A 20,135-nucleotide genomic window follows, 5' to 3' on the forward strand; every position below is an offset into this window, starting at 1 on the left:
TATTAGGCCACCTTCTTCAATATTCTGGAATTAAGTCAATAATACATTTTGTTCTGTAAGCTTTAAAGAATTCTTTATTTAGATATCTCACTCCAAATCATAGGCATGAATCATGAAGTACAGTTTTCTTTATGTAAAACAAATCAGCTGTCCATGATAAGTGTTTACTAGTCATATATTTTCTGTCTTTTATTTGCCAGGATAGATAAAAGTGTTTTTAGGAGTTGACTGAAAAACATGGCATTCTTTACTTATGTCTTGCAAGAATGACATTTCCATTTTCTGCAGATGTAGTTTACAGCCAAAGAATTTTCTTTCTTTCTATGGATGCACAGAAAATAGAATTTTTTGCAAACAATATCCAAACTGACAAATGCACAAAGGTAGTGCTGCATGAAAAAAGCACATTAACGTTTTCTGAGTTAGTTGTGCCAATACAGAGCAGACTGGCATAGCAATTAGAGAAGTACATAGCTCCAAAACTACTTAAGTACTGTCAGTCCTATTCATTTGTGATCACTTCAGTTACTACCTGTATATGACAGTAAAATCTATATGACCTTTAGGTGTACCACCTTTGCCTGTCATCCTCAATATTTTCATCAGGAAAATATTTGCCAACAATGAATTTCTTCACAGACTGGAAGAATCTTTGTGTGGCTTTTGAAAATACTGGCTAATTCATTTCTTGAAAGTGGGTGTTAAGTAAGGGAGTGAATATGATGAGTAAATCTGTTTATCTTCATCAGATAGGGCAAGCTTGCTTCTGTACATTTATTGTACACTTTGGTGTACAACGTGGCTTTTTGAAGAAATTAGTGGCTATCTGTCTCAGTGTGAGAAAATATATAGAATTTTAAATAATAATAATAACAATATACACTCCATATTACTGCAGTGGAAAGTGAAACTTAATGAGTTAGAATGTCTTGAATTAGTTGAAGATTCTCATTAACTGCTGTTTATAAAGCTTTCAAAAGTCTATCTTTTATATATCCACTCCTCTGTTACTGGAAATTAATAAACAATAAAATTCATAATACACTCATTCTGTTATCAGACTACTAAGGACAAATTTTGAAAAATTCCCAGAGCTCTGTCCCCATCTTTGATCTTGCTAGGGCTCAAAGGAAGCAAATTAAAAATGCATTAGTTTTAGCTGGAAACAGAGGGGTGCAAGGGGATCAATTTTTGTCAAATGGAAATGACAAAATCAGTAGGGGGAAATAAATTATTTTTGAGTTTTGAAGAGGTTAGCGGAGATAATGGAAAGGGGAATAGAATTAGTATTAAAAATAACTGTCATACAGTTTTAATTGAGGTGCAATTCTGGTTTTCATATGTTTCCTTTCTGTTGTTTTGGGCTGCAGAATATCTTCTGCTCAGAGAGAGGTGGGGACTGGTTTTCTGTTTCCCTTGGCAGCAGGAGGGCTGGCAGTGGATAAGAAGATAGGAGAGGAGAGTAAAAGTGTCAGGAGAGCATGTGGTGTCCTGGGGAAGCTTTAGCTAGCTGAACCATTTACAGAAGCCAGCCCTTCTGGTAAATTTAGAAGGATGAGAGGCTGTCTATTTTGATGAGGTCTGAACTATCTTGGGTTTTCGGGGGTGTTGAAGCAGTCCTGCACAGTGACTGCTCCTGCACAACTCCTGCATGCCAAATAAAGCCCATGCACTTTTGATAAATACCAGAATAGTAAGAATTTCAAAGCAGTGGTATTTAAAGCCTCCATAAATTTTATAAATTCTGCTCCCACAAAGAGAAGCCTTTGGACATTTGTAGATAGCTACACTAAACCATTAAGATGATCAAGGTCACAATGTTGCCTTGGTGCATTTGTTGTATTTGAAAGTACAATACATCTCCTTTGATGCTGCCGTGATAAGCTTGTTTTACCCATAACAGAATGCACTCTGGCTTTGTCTGTTTGGACTTAATTCTTCAACTATGCCATCAGAGAAGGGATGTTTTATCTTCAGTTTTCACTGAAATTATTGTCGTTGTACTTAGTTATATACTACCACTGTAGACTTCTGGTGGCATATGTCTTTATGTTGACAAAATTGTTACAAGATAAGTACAGAATATAATGACAAAAGGGATGTTGAGCAGCCTCCTTTCTTTGAGGCTTGTGCTGCTATCATTTTGCCAACATTATTCTACTCCTTCACAATAATTGATAAGCTTTTCTCTGTAATGGTAAATATCATGGGGTAAGAAAGGTACAACCAATTGCAATGGACAAAAATTACTTACCAGTCCAACCTGACTTAGCTATGTTTGTCAGGCTGCCATCTGGTAAATTTATTGTCATCCCTTTGTTCTACTAGGTCCTTGTAAGAGTACTGAAGAGAGCTGAGGTCTTCATGCCATGCAAAGATGGGTAGGAGATTGTACAGATTATGTTTTTGACAGAAGGATGGGGAAGGGAGGCTGGCAGTGCAAGGGAACTTCAGGGCCAAGAGATTGGGAACAAGAAGGAGACTGAAGAGAAAAATCAGGTTTGCTGCTAATGACTTCAAGAGGGAATCTTGTCCAGATTAAAAAAAAAAAAAAAAAGGAAAATCTTGGGATTTTATACTGGGAGAAGATATTGAAGAAGGAGACTGAATTAGGATTAAAATTCTCTTGGAAACTAAGGTTCAAAGACAGCAAGGGCAGTAAGGTCTGTAAAAAGTTATCAAGAAAGCTGAGTATGATGGGATGCAGAGCCTGAGTATGGTATTTAGGTGACAAACTGTAATTGAAGGACTCGGTCTGGTTTAAAATTAGATTAAGATTGGAGTTTAGAGGCAGAATGGGAGCCTGAAAAGTAAGGATGTAGTCTAGGAAAGGAAAGCAGGAATAAAAACAGAGAAAGGCAAGAAAAACTTGAAATTAGGACTGGCCAAAATGATTGCACAAGAAGTGTGGGCAGAGCATAAAATTTGAACACAGGATTTTGTAGTTTTACTGTTCTTTTTCTTCTTATTATGTATCTATAAAACCTACAGGCAAAATACGTGCCTTGTCTTCCTATTATGCAGTTGTACAGATTCTGATAGCTTAGCTTAGCTTAGCTCAAGCTGATGAGGTGTGCAAAGATGTAAAGGCTCCTCTTGCTGATGTATGCAGCTCTTTCTATAATTGAATCCTCTTTCCATTTTCTTTATGAAGAATGGGCTCATGAACACGTTAAAAGTTTTATGTTGTGGCTAAAAAGTCAATAACTGAAAAACTACAGCTTGCTCAGGTCTCTACCATGTACGTTTCTTCCCCTGTGTGGATTATTAGGTTATTAAACCAGTGAAGCCTGAGCTTCCTACAGGATGTCACTGTCATGGAGCAAACATAGTGAGTGTGCTCTGGGCATGGAATAGGACTGTGAAGTAAAGGAGAAAGTTTTATGTTACAATCTTTTGCACTTAAACCAGAAAATATGTATAATGAAAAAGGCACTAGGAGTTTTGAGAAAGGTAGTCTCATGGATAAGATAGTTAAGTGCCAAATGAAGAAAAATAACTACTTTCCAAAATTTTATGCAGTAGAAATCTTTCTGAGCATATTTTTCAGAAATTATTCCTTTGTTTCTTTGTTTCTGAGAAGCAAATATATTACCTGAACGAAGCAGTGCAGGGATGCTAAGATATTTTAGATCATTGCCTTCACACTCCATTTTTTAACACAAATCTGGCCACCCCACCTCCATAACTTGTACATTTAATGGTTCAAAAAGGGGTGTATAGAAAACTGGGAGGGGTAATAAACCATCCAGGCTCTTTCTGGGGATCAGGGGACACGGGTTACTCCGAGCAGTGCCCAATCCTCATCCCCCAGGCCGGGGTGGGCAGCAGCTGGCTGTGTGCTCCTACCCTGCATGGTGCCAGCTGCCAGGTCCTGTGATTGCACAGTGTCCCTGGCAGGGGGGAAATAGAAGAAAGCAGCTGGAGGCTACACAGTTATGAGCTCATGTGCTGCTGCCTTCTCAACTTGTGTTTCTTGACTGCTGTCCCCATCCCTCACCTGAAAACCTCAGTGAGGAAGTTTTTAGAATGAGTGTCATCTCCAGCTACAAACTTTTCTGTAAGTTTTTCAAGCCACTTATGGAATTTAGAATTTATTACAATCCATATTTTTCCTCACTAAAGTCCTGATGATGTTTAAAAAAAGCTACCCATTATCTTAATCTTTTAAAAATAGATGAAGCAAAGTTCTCCAGATTACATTGACAGAGGGTTTAGGTCAGAATTTCACAGGCCACATCTCATTTATTCACTTAAATCCTATGTAGACAGTTCTGAATTAGCATAAATGAGGTTTGTGTTATCTAATCAGTTCTTTTTTTTATAAAATATTTTTCGAGGTCAGTTTTTAGACTTTAAATGCTTATTTTTTCCATTATTTTTTTTTTTAATCTTGCTAGAGCCTTTTGTGTGTATAACAAAAAGTTATATGATGGGTTTCCCCTAGGATACACTTCTATTCTACTAAATATATATGAGAGATCATAAGTCTGGAGAAGAGATGTGTCAAGATCCAAAAATTTGCTTTGGGTAACCATACCAACAGTACAACAATCTATTAGGGACCATCTGCTGAAAATGAACCAGCATATGGATACCTAAAGAAATGTTCAGTGTTATTGTTCAGTCTTTGAGCGTAAGAAAGTAAGACAGTTTGAAATTTGCTTATGTTTACGATCTTTTTTCATTATGAATATTTACCACTGGCCCAAGTAATCTCTGATGCTTACTGGGCAGTGTGAATTATTCAGGTATGGCTTATGGTTTATTAATATACAGATACAGTAGTTCCTAATGTGATATAAGTGGAAACCAAATTATTTTGACTTTTTTCCCCCCCAAATAGCTACAACTATAAATTTTAAGTCCAAAGCTATAAAAATAGACAGCTTAATCTTAGAATCCAAACTTTGATGAAAAATAAGTATCCTGGTTTTTGTAAGAGCTGATCAGCCAAAATACCAACCAAGGAACAGCAGGAATCACATTTCTAAACTTCACATTTATATAAAATGGAATGTGGAGCTAAATCTCAAGCTTGTCACAGAAAGAAGCTTGAGCTAATGAACTGTACATCTAGGAGAAGAATCTGCTTTTGAAGTAATTTATGTATGGAAATTTCTGTATGGTACAACTTGATAAGGGTAAACCTCAGTAGTGACAAAAACAACGAAAATTCTGTGTGAAATCTAAGTGCTCATAAATGGTGCTACAACCATAATTTCTATGTATTATGAGACTATTGGATGACAGAGAAATAAAGAACATGTCGCTATACAGTATGAGGCAATTTATTCCTGAATAGCTTGAAATTGGATTGTAAATGTAATCAAGTGCATTGATGTTCCCAGCTATTTGGTAACGATGAAGTATGCTTTCCCAGAGAATTTTTCATTAAGGAAAATATTAAAGTCTAGGTATTTTAATGTTATATGAAACAAAATCAGAATATTTCTTCCCGAACATTCAAATCCTTCATGCACCTTTTTTTTTATTTTTCTCTTTCCCTGAAGATTTGGGTTCCTTTCAACACCAGATATGAGAATTCACACCTCTCATAGAAAGTCCCTTATATTTATGGCCCATGTGATCTTGGGCTCAACAAGTGCATTTCTCTCAAAGATGAATTTTATCTGCTGTGTTGGTGGCATATGCAGGTTTCTCAAGGCAGCATGTCTTGCTTTACTTATGGTTGTGAGCAGAAGTTAACACAATGAGGCTTTTTTCTAAAGCTGTTCTCCAGAACACCAGCAAGAATGGTTGGCTCTAATGCTGTCAAGTTGGATTTCTTAGCGCCATTTTTAGACTAACATGTTTTTTATTTTTGTCCTTTCAAAAGAATTTTGTGAAAAATAGTCATTTTATATCACTCTGTGTGCTTGTTATGGTTGGATTAGCAATCTTAGTAAAATAGTCACTTCTCCAATTCTCTAGTGCATTGTATTCATAACTGAGGCTCAGACTTTCAAAAATGAAGATTTCTATAACTTTTTTAAACCCATCACTTAATCTCGCTCCATCTCTAACCTCTGAAAAGATGCTTCCCCTAGGGAGCATCACCACTAGGATATTCCCACTTTTTTTATCTGACTTGGAAAAGAGGAAAGATGTCTTTTAATCAGTATCTTCTCCTGGCAGCAGGGCATAGAATCAACACATTCACATTTTCAATAGCATTACTGGGAAAGTGAGACTGTCCAGTGATGCAATTTTCCTGAACAGGAGTCACCAATGAAGACACATTTTAGAAATATGTGCTTTAGCAGGCTAGTGACTGTAGCTATTTAATTCTCAAAGCCAAGCTTTTTGATCATATCCAATTATCCATTATTGTCAGGAGGACCACAGACTCTGCTATCCCAAACGGCAGTCACCAAGTTCTTAGACTACAGGTGTCACCAGAGATCCTCACAGGAAACAAAATTGTTTTGTTTTTTAATTTATAAGTAGATATACAAATCTTCCATCAAATCAGTCAAAATACCTCTAAGAGAATAAAACTTAGCTTTTTACTCCTGGTGATTTACTGGTCAAAATCCTTAATACTACAGCACATATTTTTTAAAATGTTAGCGTTCACTCATTAAAATGAATGCAATTGCAGCTTGAGGCATTGCCAATACTAATCATACAATCTATTGTAGGAAGTACTCATAATAGCTGTTGAAAAAAACATTGTGGAGTTATTGGGAACAATGCATAATGTGCTTTCAATGGTCCTTTTTTCTCATTCCATTACACAATAGAAATTAAGACAGTATTACAGTATAGTTCTCTAAAATATTAATGGCTTTAATAACTCTAGGATGAAGCCTCCCTCAGCCCACATAGGTTAAAGCTCACCTGGTGGCCACTGACTTTGCATCCCCAACCTCTTGGCACCATCCCACTTGTGCTGACCCACTTAATGTAGGTGAGCAAGCCAAAGGTGTCCCTGAACCAGAGAGAAATGAAAGGTTAGTTTATGCAATGGAGAGAGTCCTGAAGGCAAGTTCAGGAGCGGTTTTACGGTCCCTTTTGCAAGCTCACAGACTTTAAAATTTCTTTCCATGCAAACTCTGTTTTCTTTCTTTCCCTTCCAGTTCAGAGGAAGGACTCTGATCATCAGGATTTCTATATGTATCAGGGAGGAGAATATTTGGTCTCAGATTTCTGGGGGCTTTTATAATTGATGTCAGAGATATTCATTTAATTGAAGAAGGTCTAGGAAGCTTCACAAAGGGATCCTTTAAAGAGAGTTTTTCTCTACAGATCCCATCCCAGGAGTCTGAGGAAGAGACAACTGAAAAAAAAAAGTTAATTAATAACATTAAGTGTTTATCCAGCTAGTGCCAGAAGGCAAGGGACTACTCTGTCAGCTAGACTAGACAGGGTTAATCTACATGAGAGAAACCAGAATTGCCTTCTTAAACAAAAAATTATTCTATATTTTAAATGAAAAAGAAAAAAATCTATATTTACATCAAAATGTAAGAATAAATGCAAAAACACTCTCAGCCTTTCTATGTTTCTATGAAATCAATTAAAAACCCAACAAACAAACAAACAAACCACAAAGATTTAGCTATATAGCTTTAAATTTAAAGATGTTTTAGTCTGACAAAGGGAGGTGACCTGGTAACAAGAAACTAACTCTGAAGAAAAGACAGGAGCAAATTAACTCTTCAGTCATGCTGGAAAGCTTTTTGTGGAAATTATAGAGTTCAAAACTAATGTTACATCCTGGAGTAAAGGGTAAGTCTTCATATGCAAGGCTCTTTCTTCATGGTTTAGAATGGGGTTCAGCTTTAAGGTCCATGTCGTAAACATTTGAAACATTAAATATTCAGGGTTGGTTTCTAGTAAGATAAGAAATAACAGAAAGCTTTCCCTAGCCATAGCTATAAAAAACAAACATAATGTTTAATTACTGTTGATTGCCAAATTGCCAGGTGATCCCACAAACTGGTGAATGATAGGATCCTCCAAGACACAATGGATATGCCTTAGAAAGCAAATGACAAAAAGCCCAACAAAAGGTTTATGCAATAATAACCAAACGGACAGTTAAAGTTACCATGGCAGGTGGTACAGCCTGTGATAGTTCTAGAAAATCCTCAAGAGTTTCCATGAGCAGAAATTTATCCCAGAGCTTTAGACTGAATTTATATCTCCTGTGATCAGATGTCTGTGGAGATGTAAGGACTTTGATCTCTCTTCATGGTCACGAGTTTTCAGAATAATTTTGATTTGCTCATACAGCAATGCTGCTGAGAAGAAAATGGCCTACCAGGTTTTGTTCTCAGTGAATTTGTTTTGAGGACAGATCGCTTCATATCCAGATATATAGTCCAGACTGGTGGCAATGGCATTTATAACAGTGTGCAGATCTGCCAGGATGAGACAGATTCACCTATCCAATCACAGATGGTAGAAAATATGACTCACAGATGCTGCTGTGTGAGAGCTTGGCTTCAGCAAGGATTCAGGAACACTTGCAAAAACAGATTTTATTAGCTACCATGTATTGCTCCAAAGGCTGATTTACTGTTTTCTAGGAGGAAAATGTAAAGGGAAAAAAGGAGAACCTTCCTCTTAAAGAAAAATTACATTTTTGATTGTGGGGAGCCTCAGTAGCTCATGACTTTCTTTTGTCAGGCAGAGAATTTGTTGGATTTGCAAGATCTGAGTCAAGACTCCTTCAGTGCATCTGGTGTTTCCCAAGAAATGAATGTACTGAACTTAAGGAGTTCTAGTGGGTGGGAGTGATGGCTGGGGAGAGGGAAAGCTGGGCTTCCTGCAGGTGGAAGAGGGGGAGCAGCAAGCCTTTTAGAAGTTCTGATGGTGATACACCAGTGGCATTTCTCAGGGCAAATCTCTTTTAGGACAAGCTGCTAATGACTACCAGAAGTGCAAAACTGAACCCTGAGTTGAAACTTGGTGTTTTGTTCTGAAAGCTATCATTCTGGTGGAGAGTTCTGTTTCCGAGCCATATTGCAGCTGTGGTTTTGCCAAGGAGAGACCAGCGCTGTGGTGGGTGTGGGAGGCTGCCCCGGCTGCCCTGCATTCTCACCTCGCAGCAGCACCATTACTGCTGTGTTTTACAGAGCTCATCATGCTAGTGTAGGTCACTTAGGCTATCTTATGGGCTTTCTTTTGCTTGCCTTCCTCCTGGCTGTCTGGCAGAAGTAAGGGATGAATAATACCTGCTGCCAGTGACAGCTGCTGTTATACAACTCCCCTTCTGTCCAGAAAAGGGAAGAGTAGTGCAGGAAAAATTATTCCAAGAGGTATCCAAGGAAGAGCACCACTGTTTGTTGTATCTCTACTTTTATCTTTTTTCTAATAACTACCTGTCCAAAGAAAGGTTATCAAACTTACACGTGGACTAAAATAATGATCTGCAGTAGCGCAAGGTGAGGTACGAATGAGAGATGTACAAGAGCAAGGAGATGTGATCACATTAACAATATGATCATGAATAGGAAGTTATCTATTTTGATTCTGTGAGTGGATTATCAATATTACTGCTTTTAATAATATCCTTTTACTCTTTTGCTTCTGACACTACTGCACCAGCTTGATTAGTATTACCAGGGGTTGGTAAATCTGAATCCAATGCACTCTTACTTTCAATACGAAGATAGTCCATACAAATATGGAAGACATTGGGCTGCTTACCTATCCTAGGTAAAATGTGCACTACTTTCATCAGAAAGATATTTTGGTGGTTTTTTTTTTCCCAAGGAACCTTTTTGGCTTAGGAGAGCAGAGGGAGTAATTTCTGGCAAAATGCTTTCACATAGCTTTTAGTTTGTCAATTGCATATTTTTATCTGAAGTTAATTGTCTTCACCTCCTCTTGGGGAGCGGGGAGTGAGGAAGGGAGGGACATGTTTCAGAACACTAGTTTTTCTGACCCTTTTTTCTTAGCCAGGATAGGTGGGATGAATTGTCTTTGAAAGGCTTTCATCCCTGCCTACTGGCTACTGAGAAAGGCTAAACATGTAATAGTTCAACAGCCAACTTCAGCAAAATAAACTACGTCAGTTGAAAAGGAAGACCAACTAAAATATGCCAATACAATAAATTCCCTAGTCATTTAAGAGGCAGAAAAAGAAGTTTGAGTTAAGGTGTCAACATTTCCTCTAAAATCAAATTCTCTATGGACTTGACTCCCCGTTGTTTTCTCTTCCATGTCTCCAGTCACACTAGGAAGAATATTAGGTATGTTTCACCCAAGGCCTGTTTGCAGTCCCATGGACTGTTTTAACAAAGGCTGACCCATTCTTTTCAGCTTTGGTTGCCACTTTATAAACAGCTAAAAGGTCAGATATAGTTCTGTTTTCCCTAAGAAGACAAGGGACCAAGCTGTGTCTGAGAATCTTTGCTTAATACCTGCTTTCATTTTAACTTAAGGAAAAAACACATTTGAACAATATTCCTCCCCCTGTGCAGCACACCAAGGCACCTTTTCCTGGCAAAGCTCTCCTTGCCAAATCATCCAGCAGCAAGACATATCACCATGAAAGATGAACCCTCCCCCTTCACCTGCCCTCTCCAGACATGCCTGTGCTGTCTCTCCTGAGATGCTTCCTGGACACTGCTTCGCTGCTGCCTCAAACATGTGGAAAGCACCACTTTCCAGTCCTTTATGGCAATGGTAGCTACATGGATTTACATAACTGGCCTCAGCAAATTAAAATAATGTATCGAGTCCTTTAGCTCATTTTGATTCCTAGACTTTATTTTACTCTTAGTTTATTCAAAATTACCTATAAAATAAACCAGCAAATTAACAAAAAGTGGTTCACAATGTTGCTGAGACATCTTTCGAAATAGAAAATGTATCACACCAAGCAATATAAAAACCAGACCTTCTAAAGTTATTCTTACGTTATTTCAAATTTTTGTCATTTTTATCATTTCCTTCAGCTTGATAGGAATGTAATGCAAATACAATTTATTCTATGCAGGAATACTAACCTTGCCTCTATTAAGATTAGCTGACACTTCTGGCTTTTTAATGTATTTTCAAAATCCTAATAATTTCATCAAATTGAACTGAAATAATCACAACTTTATTAAGCTTCCCAGGCTTAATATTTTTGAATATTTCATTTGGATTAAGTCAACTGTTTCCCAGAATGAAAACTTGGGGAAAAAAAAGTGGATTTGTCCATGTTAAAGCAATTTGGCAATAACTTTTGACTATTGGATGAGTGTTCTTAGTAATAGAGGTATATATTAATTAAAAAACCATGACTATAGACTCATGAGCACTGAAATAAAATTAATTTAAGCCTGATATTTCAACATGCTTGAACCTTGCAACTGAAATAATGCAATTGCAGTGTATTTTTTCTGTGTTTCTATGTGTACAACAGTAGAATTGACATAGGGATTGCATGAAGTTATAAAATACTCTAATAGATGGTTTGGATTGTTATTTTTATCAGCAACTCTTGTTCTTCTTTTTTTAACCTAAACCCCAAGCAAAACTAAAAGCATGTTTTACAGTGGAAGTGCATTAAAGCCTCTGACCTTTGTAATATATAAAAAATACATCATTCCTTCCTGCTCCTTGGGTAACAGAAGCAAATATTAAACACATAGACACAAAAAACCTCCAAAATGAACTTTTGATAGCTTTTGTGTTTTCCACATCCCAGAAAGTAATGAACGAGTGAGTACTAAATTTTGGTGAAAACTACCTCAATGCCTGCTGCTCTGAGATGCTGATGAGCATTTTTCCACATTTGCATGCATAGACACACTAGTGGTTCCCTAGAATATATTTCTCTCATTTTCCAGGAGTCAATATTAAACCTGGATTTCAATATAAATGTTTAAGAATTCTCCCAAATTCTTTTTAGAAGTCGGAAAGCACTTCAGATATTTCTAATAAGCATGGAAATGAACTAAAATAATTTGTATTGCTTTCATCTTTCTATATTTCTTTTCTTTGTTCATTGTTAAAAACCTTTATTATTAGCAACCTGTGTTTTTCTCCCTATATAGGAATAAAGCTGTACAGGGTCTATCTGTGGCTCATGGGAATCTCCCTCCTTCTTTTTCCTTTTTTTTTTTTTTCCTTTTTTTTTTTTTTTTTTTTTGTCTCTCCAGATCATTAAAGACCAGAAGCTACTGGGGATAGTTGGAGGGATGCTACTGATTGATCTTTGCATCCTGATTTGCTGGCAGGTTGTGGATCCTTTGAGGAGGACAGTGGAAAAGTATAACATGGAGGTATGTCCTCAACCCCAAGTAATACTTATGGTTGCATATCAGTATCTACAGCTTTCTGTAAGATTAAGCTAAAGATGTATTAGGTAAAATGAAAGCAAGTCAGGCTGTGTATTTTGGGGGAGGAAGGGTTCTGGTTTTCAAAACCAAATAGAAAAGAAACAATTTCAACCAAAAGAAATTGTGTGTGTAGTTGCAGGTACCACATTTCTGTCACTTGTGAGACATTTTATCTGCAAGGGATGTAAACCCAGGAGAGTCCTCTGCTAAGACACTCTATTAGAGTCCGTTGCAATAAATAATAGATTATCAGAACCCATTAGTGGATTTCAGTAAGAGCTCATTCAAGATAAGTGCAGGAGAGGTCACTGCTTAGACTGCATTCTTTGTGGAGATGGTCAGGAATTATGTTACCTACCACTATATTTATTTGCAGTAATTTTATGTGCGTGCACCCATACTGATTGTTCCCCTTTTAATGGTATTCCCAGAAAGGTCACACAAGCAATTTTGATAGGCAGGAGGTAGTAGCTTAATGACAGTTCTACACACTTTCCAACACTCTGGTTGGTTTCTAGAAGTGGAGCTGAAGTTGCCCTTTCTGGACAGCAAGAAGCATGGCAGCAACAATTCATACCTATGAAAAAAACATCTGTCTGTATGTAGGTTTGCATTTTTTGAGAGTTTGTTGCCTCCAAAATGAAAACTGGTGATATCTGAAAACTAGATTATATGAGAACAATCTAGAAGTGTTGGTCTCTTCTCCAGTACTTGGCAATCAGTAAGAAGAAGAATAGTAGTTTTCTCTTCTGATGTTAACATTTGCAAGAAAATATATACCATTTTACACCACTGTTTTTACTTTGTCCTTCCTTTGCAGTGTAGCTCTGGAATTTTATTAGGAGGAGGTTTTACTTTTTTAGTATAATTTGTAGAAGATACTTTAGAACAAAGCCTCTTAAACTGCAAGGGATTTCTTTGAAGAAATAATTTTAGAGTCAGAAGAGGTTTGTTTCAGTCATTCCCTGGAGTTTGAAATACTTCACAGCTCATAAATTTGTCAATAAAAATAAAATGTAACTGAAATTTGTCTTCTGGAGACACTTCTGGTCTATGTGTGTATAGCTTGAAGCCATAGCAGCTTGTTGAGAGCCTTGTTTACTTCATTTTGCTCCAATTGTATTGTGATATTTCATTGTCAGTATTGTTAACATTTTCTCTACTCATCTAAACCCAAACATATTATGAAAAACAGTCACAAACTCCAATTAAAATAATCTCAGATAGAAGGAATTCTACTTTTTACTTTAGTTTAAACTAAAGATCCTGATATCTAGTCTTACTAGATTCACTTAAGTAAAAAGTCCATAGACAGCAGCAGTAACTGTGAAGTTAAACCATAAATACCATGTATTTGAAAAACGTTTACCATAGTCTTAAATTATTGCATATTTATAGTTTTAAATTATCTGAACTTTTCAGTATATATTCTTTGATCATCTAATGTATTAACGCTGAAAACTTAGTGTGTTTTTTCCACATCTGGGGCTTTCCAGAGCACAGGGCTGCACAGCAGTAGCCTGAAATTTGCATAAGAACTGAAATTCTCTAAATTCTTCTGGAATTATATAAGCCCATGCAAAGCGACATTCACTGAATGCACAGATGACAATGTTTGATATTTTGATCCTTCAGCATAGAATTGACTTGAACTTACTGTTAGAGCTCTTATCTATTACTGTAAGTTGTGCAGAATATTTCTTAAGCTAATGGATTTGGGGTGGGAAGGAAGTAAAAGTATCATGCTAGAAAATATAGTCATTAAAATATTGTATGTGCATAAAATATGTTACTATAAAAGCAGGGAGGTGAGCTGCAGTTTGCTTTCCTGAAGACACCTCTTCAGGTCTTAAAAGCTCCTGTGTAACAGTAAATCACAATTGTCTTCGCTGCTAATATTGTTGTTGTTGTTGTTGTGTTGTTCTTTTTTAATTTTTAGGTTTTTAAAGTGTAATGGTGAATTTTTTAGTTGAGTTTGAATGACCACATATTATCTTTTCTGTATGAAAAATACTTGCCACATAGTAAGCACTGCTGGTGTCAAGCTTCTGTTTTTATTTCAAGAATATTTTGTCATGGATATTTCTTGTCCCACTTGATTTTATGAAATAATTTTAATGAGATTATTTATGTCACTTAATGCTAATCCAAGTGATAAAGATTAAACTTAGATGTAGGCTCCAAAGCCTTGAATGCAATCAGTCATTCTTATTAATGAACCATTTGAGTTCTGTTTATGAATACTCATCAGCTTCCTGTGTGATAGTTCTGCATTTGGCTTCTATCAGCTGGCCCTTTGTTAGTAGTGTCTTCATAAACATGTTGATCAATGAAACCAAGACAAGTCTAAAGACTGGCAATGTCCTGTGCTCTTTGCTATTATTCACAAAATAGTTCATTTTAATGAAGGACCAGCAGTAAATTATCAAGAACTTTTAAAAAGAGTTCTTAACCCCAGAACTTGAAAATCCAGGCTTCTTTTCTGGAGCTGTTTGCAAAATCCATGTAATCCATGCCTTATAAACCGAGGATACGCAGTCTAAATCTAAAAATACAAAAAGAAGTGAAGGCATTTGTAGAGATTCTCTGGCCATTACAGGAGGCAGAAATTGGATGGGATGTTGGGTCTGTCAGTTTTCAGACTGACTTCTGGCATCCTGACCCCACTGGAGAAGCACATCCATGGCTGCCATAAGACACCATGTTAAAAGTTAAATAACTGAACCATGACTGAGCCATAAAGCATCCAGATCCTCCAGTCATCAGTAGGGGAAGTAGTTTATGGTGTATGGACAACAAAGTTGTGGGATAAAAGCAAAGAAGTTTAAGACCAAGGCAGGGATGACGTTGAAACTTCCCTAACTGTATGTTGATCTGCAGAAGAACTGTAACAGTGTCCCTGTGTACATTTCCTAAGCGTGCTGTGGGCTTGATTTTCACATAATGCTTTGGTGACACAAAGGGCTTCTCAACTTTGAGTAGCAGTGTAAAAAAAAAAAAGGGAATTAACCCATATTGTTACTCTTATTAATCTGTTATCCTAATTGCACTGGCTGTAACATTTCTCCTTTTGCTAATTTTTCAGTGGAGAGACCAATCACTTTTTTTCTCACTAAGTTGTTCCTAGGCTGAACTAGGAGTTTGCTTTTTTCATCATAATTCACCTTTTTTGTCATAATCAAAATGTTCTGTGGTTATGCTCAGACGTGAACTAGGTTCCTGCCAGACTAAGTTTCCCCCAGTCATGTGAACTGGAGTGTATCCTTCCTTCAGTGTTTCACTGGCTGGGCTCCTGGGCTCTACTGCCCATGAGGAATTGTGGTGCTTCTGTGGATGCGGCTGGAGAAAAGTTTTACAAGGCTCTGCCATTTTTTGCTTTTTGATCTTCTTTCTCAAGAAGGCAATGTTTACGTGCTAGGGTGCTCTGTGTGATTTTTTTCCTACTGCCTAGCAAACTTTGCCTGTTTCAGTCAAATCTGACAGATTTGAGCAGATACAGCTTACGGTTGAAAGGATCCATGTGTCCACACACACCCACACTCACCCCTTGCTCATAATTAGCTCAGCTAGTCAGAGTATGGCACTAATAATGCCAAGGCCAAGTGTTTAGTCCCTGTATGGTCTGTTCACTTAAGAGCTGGACTCTGGATCCTTGTGGGTCCCTTCCAACCCAGAATAGTTTGTGATTCTGTGATTCTATGGTGTAGTAACTCTTCTACTCTAGAGTTCAGCTTGAAAGCCTCTGACTGGCTTATCTTCTCCCAAGACAAATATCTATGAAACAGATTGAATCTCTGTGGCCTTGGAAAGAAGATAGTGATAATGTTTAATAAATAATAACTTTTAGGGGAAATGGACTACCTTTTATAATTCCCAAGGTAAAAAGATCTTGCATTAGTGTTAGATTCAATGAAAGTAGTACCTTGCATAGTGGATGCCAATATTTCTTGTAAAATTTTAAAACATTTATGCAGGGCAATGCAAGCTTTGCATTCCTTGATGCCTTAGTACCAACTAAATAGTTATGTCTGTGATGTTTCCTCTTATGCATTCTTATGATAGCATTATCAATATTTAAAAATAAACTTCATTCTGGTATCTGGAATACTAGTATTTAAGGTTTCACCCTAATTTGTCCTAGGATGGTAATAAACATGAAATAGAGGAAAAAAAACTGAATGACATGCCATTTTAGAAGACACAGAAGAGAAAAAGTGATCAATGAGACATGTCCTATTTGGGCTTCAAGCATTGATACAAATGAAAAATGTAGAAACCAATACGAGAAAACCTTATTATGAGGATGTTGCAACAACAAAAATACCAATATGCAGGAAAAATTAGCAGGCCATGCCAGTGTCAGAGCAGTGCATTATGTTAAAGAAGAGTCAATTCATATTACTTAATTAATAATTTCAGTGAGTGAGACAGAATTCCTGTGCATTACAAGTGTATAACAATGTGACCAGTCACATGTTACTACACAAGCCAGGTCAGCTTTGACTGATCTGTTGAAGGACTCATAAACATTGCAAAACCAAGGTAATGGCTATGTAAACTGGAAAAATGTGGGGCTCAGAATAACTCATTTGTAATTCAGTAGATTAGAGAACCCACAGACAGAGAATTAACCCTTGATTGAATTCTGAATAACACACTTTCTGATAACAAAGTCTTGATATCTGAGTTTTCCATAGCTACAAATAAATCATGATTAGTTTTGATAGTTTTGAAGCAGCAGCAACCAGAAAAAGGTCTGTCAAGTGGTACTCAACTTTGGAAAGCAGAAGAACATTAAATTGAGGAAGCCTCTTAAGGAGAGGCTAAAGAGAAAACTGTAGAGAGTTAAATCTTTGCAGGTGGTTTAGAGAGTATTAAGAACTTCATGTGTGTGACACAAGGTAAATTCATGCCATGCATCAAGACTTGAAAAAGAAAGGACTCAGCATGAAAAAAACAGCAGGAAGACATCCTTCAAAACCATAAAATTATATCCAAATGGGGAAAACACACAGGATCATAATGGTTGGTAAGTTAGATGTAGAAGACAATAAAGCAGTCTAAAAAAAAATCTCACAATGAATGAAGGAAAAAAAAAAATCTTTCTGTAAATACCAGAAGCAGCAGGTTTGCCATGGAATCTTGGGAATAATGTTTAAGCAGAATAGAAGATCATTACTTGCAGAAAATAAGGCTATGTAGAATGATTAAATTATTGCTTTGCTGATTTGTTCAGCAAAATTCTTAGTGGAAATTTGTGGAGATTGCTGTGCTCAAACCCTTTTGATGAACTCACTGAGGAGTAACTGGAGTTGCTGGTAGGAATAGGGAAACTGATCAGAAATAAATCAGTGGGAAAAGATTCTGTTCTCCCAGGTTTTCTATAGCAATTCTAAAGAATAATTGTCAAACTACTGACATTAATATGTAATCATTAGCTCAGAACTGCTTTGATATCTGAGCAAAATGTTGCAAGTATCTTGCTATGTTTTCAACACAGACTAGAAACCTTAAACTTGTAAGTTAATGTAATAGGCCAACTTATAAAAATTATAATCAGGAGTAGGATTAGAAATTGATATGCTACGTTGAGGAGGAGTTGACATCACACTTGTGAAGGAACAAGCCATTAAAACTTAGTGAAGTCCTTTGAAGAAACCAGCAGACATGAATAGATGACATAGCCAGCTTGGTATCAAAAAAGGACTCATCAATTTCTTTCATCAAAGGCTCTCACAGAAAGGAAATAGATTATGAGAGAAGCCTTCAAATGGGTATGAAGTTCTTTAGAATAAAGAAACAAAACTACAAAATAAATAAAAGTTCATTTTCTAGTAAGGAGGCATGTAGCCAGTAGAGTCCTTCAGGACAAGTCCCAGCCTTTGTGCTGGTACCTGTATCATTCAGTGGAAGAAGTTATATCAATTTATTTCAGAAAACATAAATGAGGGCTGATTGTGAAGAATTTGGGAGAGACATTGTGAAGCTTAACATTTAAGTGAAATGCTCTTTCCTTATTTCAGCTGCAGCAGTAAAAATAAATGTTGTCTTGTTTGTGATGCAAACTCTTTCAGATATAGAGGAAGATGGAATTATATATTTAAGTTCAGCTAGAGGGAACCCATAAATAGATTAAATTAATTGAATAAATCTTTTTGAATAAGACAGAAAATCCTGGCTTAAAAAATTATAACTGCCTAAAGTTTTCATTTAAATAACTAACCCATATCAAAATCATGTTAGCTGGCTTGACACAGCCCTCTGAGCACCCAGATGTGTTGAGTATATCCTCAATAGATGGTTGTAAGTACTACAGGATTGGAGGAATAAATATTGTTCCTGGGTATCTGATTGTCTTTTCTGTGGGACTGCTCCTAGAACCTGAAGAAATCAATGCTACTGAGCTGTTATTTGGGCTGTACATGAATTTAACTATATATAGATACATAATTCTAAGAGTTATGATAGTAACACAAGGTCAATGGAAGTGAGAGTGGTGTGAAAATAACTGAGATGGGATGTAAAGAATAATCAGGAAGGAGTGCATATATTATGTGTGAAAATCCAGGGTGAGCATGGTGCTATACCCTGATGGACTAGTTAACCAAGAGCTGTGGCCATCAAATATAAAATGTTTCCTTAGGAAAGACTTGTCTTTTAAATTTGCCTTGTCCCTACATTTTTTCAATGAAAGTTATGTGAAAATTTGGATTCATCTGCACAGATGTAGATGTTTTTCTTTAATATCCATTTTCACTGATAGCACTGCTGTTGAAGGGACTGGAAAATACTTTGGTCCAAAATTATACACAGAGGAGTGTGGGGTGGGCTGGGGTGGGTTGGTGGGGTGTTGCTATTCACATGATAACATGGGAGTAACATAATTATGGAACTGGTAAAAATGTCTGGTTCAAATTCTTGCGCTCAGGCAGATTTTTGTAAATTCTTTGACGTTTTGAAAACTATTGGTTCAGGTTCTTTCTCTTTCTGCATATGTATACATGCATAAACAGACGTGTTTATGGAGTTTTGTTTACATTGTGCTGTTCAGCCAGCTAACAGCTGGATTAGAGAGAACTTTGTCAAATGTGCGGTGTGAAATGAAGAGTTTAATTGGCTGAAGTAGTTTCTGGGGGTGTTCAGCCTAATACAGGTCAGAGCTTGTTAGTCTATTTGTTCTCTAAATATCATTACGCCCATCTGTTTCCCCTACTATTTTTTAAATAAATTTAATTTCTTTCCTTCCAATTTGAAATATTACAGCCTGTGGGAGCCAAATGTCTCCTGAAATCTGTAGTCTGCTTTCAAACCCTGCCATTGTAGCTCTCAGCAGGCGGCCCGCCAGGAGTAGCTGAAACTGAGAACTCTTACTTTCATCTGCTGGGATGCTGTGGTGACTGGCAGATGCTCCAGAGAGAAGGAAAATGAGTGGCCATTAAAGTCATCTGTAAACCTTCCACCAGCCCAAAGGGTCTAGCACAGGTCCAAAGAAAGAGTAAATACTAAAGAGTAAAAGCTGGTTTACTTCTCTCTTTCATTTGACATCAGTTTCCAAGGAAACAGAACAAAACGTGAGAGCTGGGAGCCAGCAGCTGAGATTGACTCAGCTGGTGGCTAGTCCTGCTTCTGTTCCCATGGAAACATGTATCAAATTGGCAAAAATAAGGAAATAGGGCAGGGTCAGTTCCAAAATGGCAAGATGAATGGCTGCTGCTCAACAACAGCTACTTAATAAGATGTATTCCTTATTCCTTTTCAATAAGCAATTCCAGTTTTAGTTCTGCCTCCTAGAAAAACAGTACTTCCCCACCTCAGGAATGTAGGAACTACTGTCATTGACCAGACTTGTAA

The 20,135-nt window shown here is 36.9% G+C and overlaps 1 protein-coding gene across 1 annotated transcript in view; it reads left to right on the forward strand.

Moving 5' to 3' along the window:
• Positions 1-20,135, forward strand: part of GABBR2 (gamma-aminobutyric acid type B receptor subunit 2) — a 466,358-nt gene that overhangs the window by 324,930 nt on the left and 121,293 nt on the right. The window contains exon 13 of the mRNA XM_058831970.1: positions 12,105-12,227. Within this exon, the coding sequence (XP_058687953.1) occupies positions 12,105-12,227 (123 nt within the window). The remainder of the gene's footprint in view (positions 1-12,104; positions 12,228-20,135) is intronic.

The sequence above is a fragment of the Poecile atricapillus genome, chromosome 2, assembly GCF_030490865.1.
Source record: "Poecile atricapillus isolate bPoeAtr1 chromosome 2, bPoeAtr1.hap1, whole genome shotgun sequence".
Taxonomy (NCBI): domain Eukaryota; kingdom Metazoa; phylum Chordata; class Aves; order Passeriformes; family Paridae; genus Poecile; species Poecile atricapillus.